The sequence below is a fragment of the Polypterus senegalus genome, chromosome 2 (assembly GCF_016835505.1).
Source record: "Polypterus senegalus isolate Bchr_013 chromosome 2, ASM1683550v1, whole genome shotgun sequence".
In the NCBI taxonomy this organism is placed as follows: domain Eukaryota; kingdom Metazoa; phylum Chordata; class Cladistia; order Polypteriformes; family Polypteridae; genus Polypterus; species Polypterus senegalus.
This window is the reverse complement of record NC_053155.1, coordinates 109,398,664-109,411,639: the sequence shown is the minus strand read 5'-3', so window position 1 is coordinate 109,411,639 and position 12,976 is coordinate 109,398,664. Positions and strand designations below refer to the sequence as shown.

The 12,976-nt window shown below is 36.1% G+C and overlaps 1 protein-coding gene across 4 annotated transcripts in view; it reads left to right on the top strand.

The window, feature by feature from the left end:
* Window positions 1-12,976, top strand: part of cntn5 (contactin 5) — a 1,359,131-nt gene that overhangs the window by 1,012,279 nt on the left and 333,876 nt on the right. For all 4 annotated transcript variants that reach the window (XM_039744349.1, XM_039744347.1, XM_039744348.1 and 1 more), the window contains exon 10: window positions 7,376-7,557. In XM_039744349.1, coding sequence (XP_039600283.1) covers window positions 7,376-7,557 — 182 coding nt within the window. The remainder of the gene's footprint in view (window positions 1-7,375; window positions 7,558-12,976) is intronic.

The window sequence follows — 12,976 nt, the reverse complement described above, 5'->3', positions numbered from 1 at the left end:
ATGAATATGCGATTTAAAATTCAGATTACAGTCAACGGTTACCCCTAAATTTTTTACTTCCGTCTTAACTTTTAATCCTAGTGCATTAAGTTTATTTCTGATAACCTCGCTGAATCCATTATTGCCAATTACTAAAATTTCAGTTTTCTCTTTATTTAGTTTGAGAAAATTACTATTCATCCATTCAGAAATACCAGTAAGACATTGTGTTAGTGTATCGAAAGAGTCGGAGTCATCAGGTGCTATAGATAAGTACAGCTGTGTGTCATCAGCATAGCTGTGGTAGCTCACGTTGTAACCTGAGATAATCTGACCTAACGGAAGCATATAGATTGAGAATAACAGCGGACCCAGGATAGAGCCTTGTGGAACACCATATCGGATATCATGTGTCTTTGAGATTTGATTACCACAACTCACAAAGAATTTTCTCCTGCCAGGTAGGATTCAAACCAATTTAAGACACTGCCAGAGAGGCCCACCCATTGACTAAGGCGATTTCTAAGAATATTATGATCAATGGTGTCAAATGCAGCACTCAGATCTAAGAGGATGAGAACAGATAAATGGCCTCTGTCTGCATTTACCCCAAGTCATTTACTACTTTAACAAGTGCAGTTTCTGTACTGTGATTTGTTCTGAAGCCTGACTGAAAGTATCAAGAATAGCATGTTTATTTAGGTGGTCATTTAACTGCATAATGACTGCCTTCTCTAGAATTTTACTTAAGAAGGGCAGGTTAGAAATGGGTCTAAAATTTTCAAAGGCAGAGGGGTCAAGATTATGTTTCTTAAGAAGGGGTTTAACTACAGCAGTCTTAAGACAGTCTGGAAAGACCCCGTATCTAATGACAATTTACTATGTCCAGAATATTGTCAATTAGACGCCTGATATTTCTTTGAAAAACCTGGTTGGTATTGGGTCAAGGACGCAGGTGGAGGTTTCAGTTGAGAGATTATACTATGTAATTCAGGTAAATCTATCCTGGTGAAAGCATTTAATTTGTTTATAACGGAGTACCGGGGCTTTGGAGGTTCTGCAGTGTTCGGGAGATATACTATGTTATCTCTAATATCATTAATTTTTTGAGTGAAAAATACAGCAATGTTCTCACAGGTTTCACTGGAAGTATTCTGGGGCATTCCTTTGTGTTACCTGGGTTTAACAGACGGTCAATTGTTGAAAATAAGACTCTGGGATTACTAGCATTGTTATTTATAATATTAGAGAAATAGCAGCCTCTCAAGACGGACAGTGTTATTGTATTCTGTTATTTTAACTTCAATATCTCATAATGGATAGTTAGTTTAGTTTTCCTCCATTTACGCTCAGCTCTACGACATGTTCTTTTTAAATCAGACACTCTTTGGGTCTTCCATGGAATAACAGTACTAGAGGATTTTTTAACTGTCTTTTCAGGTGCAACTATGTCAACAGCAGTTCTTACTTTAGAATTAAAGTTTTCCACTTTACTATTTACATTATCCTCGCTATTATAGCTGGCATTATAAACGGACTGATTGCTTAGAATAGTTGTAAGCTTTAAAGCTGCTGATGAGTCAAAGAAGCGTTTTTAACAAAATGCTTCTCATGAGCGTTTTCTATCTTTATTTCTATATTAAATAGTAGAAGGAAATGGTCTGATAGACCGATATCAGTGACCTGCTTTATATCAACTTTAAGTCCTTTAGTAATCACTAAGTCTAACGTATGACCTGCTTTATGTGTAGGCTGATTTACGAGCTGCCTCAAATCAAAAGAGTCCAGGAGGTTCATGAATTCCTTTACCTTTTGGTCACACTGATTGTCGACATGAAAGTTAAAGTCGCGACTATTAAGAGTGCATCATAGTTTGTAACTAAAATTGACATTAAGTCAGAGAATTCCTCAAGGAAAGACGCGTTATATTTAGGAGGTCTATACACGGATAATACGAGAACGTGAGAATCTCCATGAATAACAACGGCGAGATACTCAAAGGACTTAAATTTACCAAAACTAACATCTTTACATTTTAATCGCTCGAGTAAATGTTTGCCAAACCGCCCCTTTTTCCCCTGGCGGTCTGAACGAGTAAAACTGTAATCCGGAGCTGCAGATTCGATTAAAACTGCCGCCCCATTGGAATTAAGCCATGTTTCATTTAGCGCAATAAAATCAATGTTTCTATCACTAATAAGATCGTTTATAAAAAATGTCTTGTTAGTTAAAGCTCTAACATTTAATAGTGCCATATTTAATGTTTCTGAAGGGCAGAGCTGAATTTTATGCGTGTTATCGGTAATCGGAACAAAAATTAAGTTATTTTTGTTAACGCCTCTGTGTGTACTTTTTATGTAATCTACAATCCGTTTTTATAGTCTTAATGCAGTGTTGATCTGAAGTAGTAATTTCAATTAAATTATTGGTGTTTTTGCCGCACTGCCTAGATTTTTTACGTGCGTTAAGATTTGTTATTAGATTATTAATGATGTGCACTTTAACGGAAGACTCTGTTAAGCCATTATGTCCTATCAAACCAGTAGCATTACGTAAGGGGTTAGCAGTAGAAGTAGACAGTCAAGATAGACGAATTACCTTAGCGATGTTTTCGGAGAGGACCCGGGCGCCAAATCTATTCGGATGCAGTCCATCCCGCTTGAAGAAGCACGGCCTTTCCCAAAAAAGATCCCAGTTGTCTATAAACCCGATGTCTTGATTCTCGCAGAAGCCTCTCAGCCAGTTGTTTAAACCCAGCAGACGACTGTAGTATTCATGCGATCGTCTGACGAGAGGTAGTGGACCCGAGATGAAGATTTTTGCGGATGGGGTCCTCTCCTTCGTGTCTTCAACTAGTGCTGCGAAGTCAGCCTTGAGAACCTCTGACTCTCGGTGCCTTATGTCGTTTACGCCGGCATGTAGAATGATGGATCCAATTGCCCTCTTGTGCTTCTGGTAGAAGGTCGGCGCCCGCCTCATCACATCTCGAACTCGAGCACCGGGAAAACAAGAAACAAAGGATTTTTGATTAGGGCACGTGATATTCAGGTTTCGTACAATGGAATCACCTACCACGATTATATCACCCGGGGTTGAAGGCAGACTGGGGACGCGGAGAGGGTCGAATCGATTCTGGATTTGAATGCTCGCCTGTGCCGCTGGAGGTGTTCTAGCCTTGAACCCCCGCCTGCAAAGCTGAAACCCGTCGAGGTCTTCATCAGCGTTGTTCCTACGAGGCGCGGGGGCGAAGCTTACTTGCCCTTGGACTTGAGCGGCACGAGGTGGGGTTGATGTTACGCCGGCTTCGGTTGTTTGGTGTGGTTTGTCCAGCAGCCGAGTCTTCAAGTCTCTGAGGTACCTTCGTCTAGACAGGAGTTTCTGAATCTGTTTGTCGAGTGCCTGGAGTTCCTCGACAACGATGGCAACGCGATTCATCTCACTGTCGGCCATTGTCTACTTCTACTTCCGCTTCCGCTTCGTCACCTAGGAAAGAAAGAGAGAAAGTTAGATTAATGATCACTGCAATGGCCACTGCTCAACAAAAGTAACTAGTAAAGATACTTTAATTCTGTGAGAGATTTTTAAAAAATGTATCAAGCATTCCATTTACTGTATTGATAAATGGAGAATGAATATAAATTACTGTTTGATATGATTATGAATTAATACACACACATGTCAATATACAGGGTAAATGCCAAAATATACTATATTAACAGTAAAGAATATTAAAGAAAAAAAGCCATGACATTTTCATAATAATGTTTGTTTACAAATGTTAACTTTTTGTGACTGTTTTTGATGAAACTAAACTTCTCATAGACTCTTTTTCCTTCGCTGAAAGGATTTTAGGTTGATAGTAATAAAGTAATATGTTCCCCTAAAAAGTCAGCAGTAAATCATCTAACTGCCAGTGTGACCTTCTTTTCAGTTTTATTGTTTATTTATTATGGCACACAGAGTAAATTAATCACTTTTTCATTACATATATAGAAAAAATGTTTATTTTGTGTTGACTACAGCTTCTTTGGCTGAACTAATGAATATGGTGATCAAGTAAAAGGTTATGGATTGTACGTAAACAGCACACTGCCTCATTTAAATGAACTGATTAATTTTGTAGTATTTTTCCTGCCATTTGACTTTGTTAGGCTTGAGGGCCTAATTCTGATGCACTCCATTTTAGGCTGTTAAGTTTCCACCACTTTACGCTGCTCAAATTATAGACATGACATTTTTGATGAAAGCCATCCATTTAAGCCAAGGTAAGATTACTATATCCTAAATTACGAAAATTGATAAAATGCATTAACTCCTACTCTTAAGAGTACGACCAAATTTCCTCCAGAATTTCTTTTCCATAAACCCTTCAAGAGCAGTGCAAAAAAAAAAAAAACGTTTCTTATGAGGGATATGTTCTTCCAAAATAGTGCAAGACCCAATGGCTAAATGCCTACATCATATAACAATAAATTAATAAAACTGTAAGAACTTTGAAAGAAAGAAAGAAAGAACACACACAAATATACATTGTAATGAAATCTAAATGTAACTGGTAAGTGCACATTTTTCAGACATAAATTTATACAAACACAAATGCGACTGGGCAGCACGGTGGCGCAGTAGTAGTGCTGCTGCCTCGCAGTAAGGAGACCTGGGTTTGCTTCCTGGGTCCTCCCTGCGTGGAGTTTGCATGTACTCCCTGTGTCTGCATGGGTTTCCTTCGGGTGCTCTGGTTTCCTCCCACAGTCCAAAGACATGCAGGTTAGGTGTATTGGCGATCCTAAATTGTCCCTAGGGTGTGTGTGTGTGTGCCCTGCATTGGGCTGGCTCCCTGGGGTTTGTTCCTGCCTTGCGCCCTGTGTTGGCTGGGATTGGCTCCATAAGACCCCAGTGACCTTGTGTTAGGATACGGCGGGTTGGAAAATGACTGACTGACTGACAAATGTGACTATACTATATAAAAATATCAACAGCAGGTCATAGTGTGGTGTTGTGGTTATAGCCTCCAGCAAACTATGTAACTACTGAGCATGTCATTTAACCTGGATTTACTCCAATTGTAAGAATATCAATGTAAACAATTGTTTTATATACAGTATTTTCCAATCTTGTACATTGCCTTGAGTAGACACATCAGATAAATCAACAGTAATATAAATAAACAGTTAAAGAAATAATAAGATACACATAACAAATAAAAGTAATTGGTCTAATAAAAAGTCACAATATACTAATAAACAAAGCCAAATGTTAGATGGAACTTGTAATCAAAAAGGGAGTAAAAGGAAATAACCTTGTATTTTTTCATAACATATTAAATCATGTTGTTCTGTCTTTTGTTTTCTGCTCTTGTTTTTTTGAAGACATCTAGTTCATTGCACAATTTTATTCAACTTGCTCTCTGTCTCAGTCAAATTTTGCAAGCAATATTTTGCCCCACTTTTACTGAACTGATTTCCTTTAAACCTTTCAGCATGCTGATATCCGGTGACAATGTAATATTTCATCAGTTTTAACCCGGGACCTGTACATTAGTTACATCAAATTTAAATTTCTCATTTCCTTATATTTATAGATAATACACATATATATCCTGCTGTTACCCTACACACATATACAGTATATGCAGAATGAGTGCTGTTGGTCAAGTGGTTAGCGTGTTGGAATTTTCAATCAAATGTTCAAAAGTTCAATCAACTTTTATATGATGTGTCATCTTCTTTCCGTAGTTAAGCTGGTTAGAAATTTCACTTTAACGAATCTATGCATTTTAATTGACATGCATTTTTTAATAAAATCATGTCACTTTTTTTTTTTAATCACTACATTTTTTTCTTTGTCACTACACCATTTTATTTTTTGTGATTGTTCCCATTTTGTGTTCCTATTGCTATGAAGCAGATGTCCATTGTCTCAGCCATGCCCCAGGAAGTCAAGTGATACAGTGCTATGTGTGACTTTTTGTGATTGTGCACAGGACATGTTCAAGTGCACGCACACTTACCCAGGGCCAATTTAGTCTTACATGTGGCTTGTCTTACATTAATATTGCATATCTTTCAACTATGGTATTAAATTCATACAAATATTTTAACACTGAAGAACATGCCACCCAGAATACACTGAAACTGAGAATTACCTGTATACTCAGGTCCAGGAATGTTATGCAGCAATGCAACTCACTGCATCAACTACATTTTTTTAAAATCATATTGCAATGAGGGTTTGGCATGGCACAAAAAGGTAATTTTTTTCTGCTTTACTATCCATGCAGTTTAAATCCAAAACATATTCATGTTTTGTAGCTAGTGACTAAAACTAGTGAAACTTCCAAAACATAATACCTTCTATTTTTACTGTAAATGAGTAATCAAGAGAGAAAACATGACTTTCTACAAATAATTATTTTCTTTAATATTCACATAAATAGAGAAAGACTCATTCTAATTCTTTTCCTCTTCCTGTGCTGTGGCAAAGATCAAACACTTATGAATTCAGGATAAATAGTGTCCGATGAGGGTCTTTTGCCTTTCGTTTGAGATATTAAGAAATGATTCATTCTTACTTATGAATAATGGATTGGGAAGCTTAGAGTGTGCTTCATATGCATTGTAATAGTTTTGTGATGAATGGCCATCCTAATATTTCTCTGAGTCGGTTAAGCCTAGAATTTTTAACATCTGCCAGATGAGCTATTCCACCTTATGGCTGCACTCAGGAACTGTTGTCTGAATTGTCTCATGCTACCTTTTTTAACAGACTCAATTTCAGAGTTAACCTTTTGGCATAAGCAGGTACGCTGAAAACAAATAACAGTTCCATGTAGTAGTTTTCTTACAGAACATTGCATCTCCATTGGTAGGAATCTGATTTATGTAGACCTGAAAAGGACCATTCAAATGGATTAAACTGAAAAATCTTCTTTATTTATTTGCACATTGTTTTTTTATATTGATTGATTAGCCTAAATCCCCCGGTAAAAGAATATGTATGTCATTTGAATGGATTTGCATCAGGGGCTATATTCTACTCTGTGTTCACTTTGATCAGAATCTAAATTCTTGGTGAACCTGACCAAGAAGAAGAAGCTTAAGAATATGCATGGAAAGATTGTAAACACAACTTTATTATTTTATTTCATTTTTGTATAACACTCTTCAGTGAATGCTGGTACAGAGCACAGTGAACAGGCCTCAGTTAAAGAACAAGTGTAGATTATTCTAATTATTAAATACAAAGGACATGGATATAATAGCTATCCCTGCCACTGTTTTGCAATAAGTTATGGGCTTTACTCCTCAATTGCACATTCATAGTTAATGAAAAATGTGTTACATTTTTTAAAGTAATGAGTTCACAAGGAAAATTTTCCTTTTGTGTTTTTGTGTTTCAGCCCTGTTCCCACAATTACATGGAGGAGACTGAATGGAAATATTCCAAGTAAAGCCAGGCTGCGAAAATCCCAGGCCGTACTTGAGATTCCTAATGTGCAGCTGGATGATTCTGGTGCATATGAGTGTAGAGCGGAGAATTCTCGGGGGAAGAATACATTCAGGGGGCAGCTCCAGATTTACAGTAAGTGTACGAGAAGGCAGAATGTGATGGAGATCATCAATTTTATCACAAACAAATGTAGAAATGAAAGTGTTGGAGTTTACCATATATCAAATATATAGTCTTAAAGGGCTGTTCATTAGCAGTCCCTGACAAAGAAAAATATGTTATGTACAGTATTCAGTGTTTCAATTTTAGGCATAGAATTTGGATTAGTAATGTCCTTGCCAATTTCATTTCAAAAAGACTTCAGGGTAAAGGTCTTTGTTTCAGTGACATAAATAACATTTCTGCTGCATTTTTTCAGTTTTTCTATAATATTAGTTTATTATAGAGCAGATTTATCAAAGATGAATGCCACAGTGCTAATGTAATGAATAGTGTTTTTCCCCAAGTCACACTGACAGATGATTAATGCACATGATACATCAAAAGTACATTTCATTTGATGGATACAAGATGACTCTCGCTCTAACAGAATTGTACAGTGCCTATAAAAAGTTCTCACTACCTTGGATTTTTTTTACATTTCTTTGTGCTTCCATATGTAATCTTAATTTGTTAGTGGGGAATTTCTGCTTTTGATTAACACAAGAAACATTTTCAACGTAAGGGTGAAGAAAAGTTCTGTGGATATTATCTTGATAATAAACTACTCTAATTTCTTTCCACATTGAAATAATTGAAATTTAAATAGTATTGATAGGAGTAAGAGGGACTATGTGTGTTAGTGTGACCTCTTACAGAATGGCATCCCATTTAGTGTTGATTCCTGTCATGTACCTGCTTCTGACTGCTGAGGCTCTGACTCTGCAGATCGCCCTATTGAACTAAGAGAATTATGAATGAAATGTATGGATAATTACAGACATACAGTATTCAGCCCTTCAATATTTCATAGAGCCACTTTTTCATATACAGTAGTAACATTCCAAACAGTCCTCCACATCAGGACAGTGTTCCTTTTGCACATTCTTCCTTACAAAATGTGCTTAGACTTCTTCAAGTCCACTACTGAACAGCTGCCTGTCACATATTTTCACTTGGAAAAAATTACTGAACATTTTTTTAGTAATTAAACTGTGTTATGGGTTATCTGACATTTCCAAGTATCAACAATTACTATATAGTTTATGAAATCAAGGTCATAGAAGGTGATTTTGTATCCCAGCAGTACTGGTCAGAAGGCTGGAAGCCAATATGGAGAGAACCTCAGTCTATTGCAGGGTCTACTTACACACCCACTTGCATTCACCAAATAATTAAATGCACACACTCCTTTGGAATGTGGGGAAAAAAAAACAAAATACCTAAAAGAAAACCTTCTCTGACTTCAACTAGGTGTAGGATTCAAACCCGGGACATGGAATTTGTAGTCCATTTTTAACAGTAATTAATCCATCAATTTTAGAATTAGCACAAACCCCAATACCAGATGCCTTATATTGACTTTTTGACAAGTTTACCTTTGTATGTTTTTTAATATTGAACAAGATGTCAAAGTAGTTGAGAAAAATCAGGCATACAAATTTAAAACACACAGAATCAGAATTTCATATTACGGTATATACCATATTATACTACAGTATTTGACATGAGTTGTACCATATTGTAACATAGATGGGCCCTCATGGGCAGCCAGTTGGTCTAGGTCAGACTTGGAAGCATCAGATGCACACTGTCCAGATGTGGCAACAGAAATGGCACCTGTACCACGGTCTCCAAGTTCTGACCTTCCATGTCAGAAAAGCTAAGTGCAATCAGCTACATAGTGCAGTGCAGTTCACAGCAATATGTAAAATATTGCTGAAGTCCATAATCCAAAAATCGTCATCAGAAAAGCAGGCCTGTAATCCAAACAAAGAATGGTAAAAAAACGGTAAAGATATCCAAAATCAGTAAACAAAATATCAGAAACAAGAAAGGCGAGCAGGAGTAAGAAAACAAAACGGCCAAACTAAACTAGAGGTGTTTTCAAGGTCAGCAAGTACGGTTCAATATCAACAACATCTAGTATCTTTTATTTACTTTACCCTCCCAATCACGTTCTTGCTGTCTGAATAACATTGCATAGCAACAGACTCTGACATGAGGGAGCGGGGCAAAATGAAGACAAATGGAGTGGTTCTAGCCCATCCTGGACAATTATTTCCTCAAATTCCTTATTTTCACCCAGTCAAGATAAAGTATACACTACATACCTTTTTTATTTAATTTACTGTTTGTGTATGTTTACAAAATATTTCACATTTTTGTACCTTTCAATTACTGGTTAATGTTTGTAAATCTGTTTAAATTTTGTGAGCCTGTCATTAGATGAGAGAAATATTTAAGAGTAATTTGAACTGGATATTATACTAAATTGGGAGTAAATTAATATTCACGTAAATCACTTAATCCATTTTTCTGTCTTGGGCAATGAGGACTATGCTGGTAGGAGTGGATTGTCGGGAACTAACATTTGAAGAGGATGTTAGTCCATCATTGGGCCAATTATGTGTGTACCAAAGCTGTCAGTCAGCTGTCACCCTAATGCAGTGGTTCCCAAAATCGGTCCTGGGGACCCACTGTGGTGGCAGGTTTTTGTTCCAACCAACTTCTGTTTTTCATTGGACTTTTAGCCTAATTAAGTGAGTCATTATTTCCTATTTTCTGTGTTTTGAGTCAATGTAAAATTTACAAACTACGTTTGGTCGATTTTTATTAAAATGTACTAAGCAGTTATATGGAACATATGTAGTTTTTTTTAAGTTGTTAACAGTATTTTCAATCTAATTTTCATTCTGCTTTTCCAGGGGGTCTGACACTGAAATCGTTGCAGTTTTCATCATCCCGGGTGTCTGCTATGCTGGTTGTTAATTGTTACTAATAGGGACAAATGAAGGGAGCAAACTACACAGGAAAAGAATAAAATAATAGGAAAACAAAAAAAGATTTAAACATTTATAGCTTTAGAAAAAAATAGAAATTTTTCTAAATATCTTATAAATGTAAAAACCATACTGTTTTGTTTTACTGAATGCAGAATAGGAAAAGAGTAAAAAACACCAGCTAATTAAATTAGATCAGTTATTATCGATTATTATCACCTGTTGTGAATCTGGTTGGAACAATAACCTGCAGCCACAGTGGGTCCCCAGGACCGAGTTTGAGAACTACTGCCCCAATGCCGAAACATACAGCCTCCACACAATTATTGTCCAGATTGAGTTTCAGACCTTAAAATGTAAGGTGTCAGTTCAAAAAACTACATCTTGCATTTTATACAAATATTCTGTTCATAAGAATTACTGTATATACTCGTGTATAAGTCGGGTCAGATCCCGACTGATACGTCCATTCAAAAATACAATACTTATTTAATATATATATTTTTTTTTACATCTTCTCGCTTCCTCCACTCGTGCACCAGTTTCTTAGACACATCGAATTTTGCTGCAGCAGTGCAGTTACCAATTTCTTTCGCCACTTCAAAGACTTTTAATTTAAAACCAGCTTCATATTTTCTTCTGATCGAACGCTCTATCTTAGATAAGGGATGCTCTTACAATAAAGGTATATGAGGGTGTGAGATACAAAAAACACAAAATAGTGCAAACGTCACTTTAGAATAGTTTGGTTAAAACTGGTCATGTAGGCACTCTGCATAGAAAAAAAAGGCAGTGTGCTCCATGGTTACTCTCTCAGATGAGTGTTAGCATATCAAAATCTCTTGAACCAACAGCGTGAGTTTTCCACATTCAACTTATACGACCAACATTATAAAATATGGGAAATTATACGGTAAAATCAAGCCCTGACTTATCCGCGGGAGAACTTAAACGCGAGTATATACGGAACTTATGAATCCTTTGAAATCATTCATGTTTTTTTTTTTTTGTCTAACGTTTCCTGACTCATTGATATGAGAAAACCAAAACAGCTTGTCTTGATGGCTAGGTATACAAGACATCTAGATCCCCCTCCATTTCTGGCCATCTGTACCCACAAATTACTCATTTTAAGCTTTTAAGCCATTTTCCGAACCATATTTTTGTTGAGGAAATTACATCCTTAGGATAAAGAGTAAACCAAAGGGTGTCTTTAGGAGTGAAGTTGTGCATGCCATATCGGCTGATCCAAGGAGTTCATCTTTTAATGGCATACATGGAGTCAAATTTATTCCTTTTCACAAAAGTTTGAAAAAAAAAATGGGATTGGTAATATAGGCATATAGAGTGTTGTTTAATGCTATTTAATGGTTGCTAATCACAAATATGAACATATTTTTGTTATTTATTTCTTTACCGATGGTCATAGTCCTTTAAGAGCTACCCCCAGAAGGTTGCAAATGACAAATTTTAAACATAAGACTTTGGGGTATTTTTTTCAATCATAAGGTTCACTGGTTATGAGCACAATGTTATTTTTGATGTTTGATCGTTTACTAGAGATCTAGCCCTCTATGGACGTCTGTCACAGGAGTGACACATTTCATTTGCCGTTATTTAGACATTAAATATTTAAATTAAAGCAACAAATTTGTATACATCAAATATCCAATTCGAGTATTCTTGTATATTATGCATTTTCATCTCATAAAGTAAATTACCACATTTCTTATGAACACCCCAAATTAGGGTGGCTTACAATAATTCAGACCTTTTTATTTTTATTTAGATAAGTGTAAGTATGGTAAAAGTGATTTTGCCCACCAATATGTTTTACTTCTGAATGGTTAAGGTGTTGTTTTTTGATTTGCAATTACATTAAATGTAATCCTGAAAAAGAAGGGAAAAAACAACAAATCCATCATTTGAAGTTTTTGAGTTTGCTGTATCATTCATTTTTATGGAGATATGCCCTAGTACTAGTTTCTGTCTCTTTCAAGCTATTTTACCTTTACTGAAACTATTTCACATGATTTTTTTTTAAATTATGCATATTCCACCATTATATTTAATTAAAAAATGCATACTGTAAGAATGGTGTGGCTAAGAGGAATTGGTTCAGTGATGGTAAACAATGAATTAATTTTTGATTTTGCCACTTATTAATTAGATAATTCAGTAAGGCATCTTCTTTATTTTCCACACCTTCCCCTGTAGCTCTGGTTTCTGATCTCTAGATTTTTTAGTACATCAAGGTTACATGGAGCGGGGTTGTTTTCAGATAGAGAATAATACATCTATTCATTTTCCTGACCCGCAGATCCAGGACAGGATTGTGGGGCATCTAAAGCCTATTCTAGCAATCATCTGGCCTAGACAGGAAAAACAGCTACACAAAATAGTACACAAGGGTTAGACAAATATGATAACTGCTTATATAAAAAAATTGAAATGTTATGCAAATCAGGCTAGATCAACAGACAAGCATATAACACAGAAGATCCTGGCTGTTGTTTCTTTGTTTAAAGGTTTTCCTGATTTCCATGGTTTTACAAGCTCTTCAAATGAGG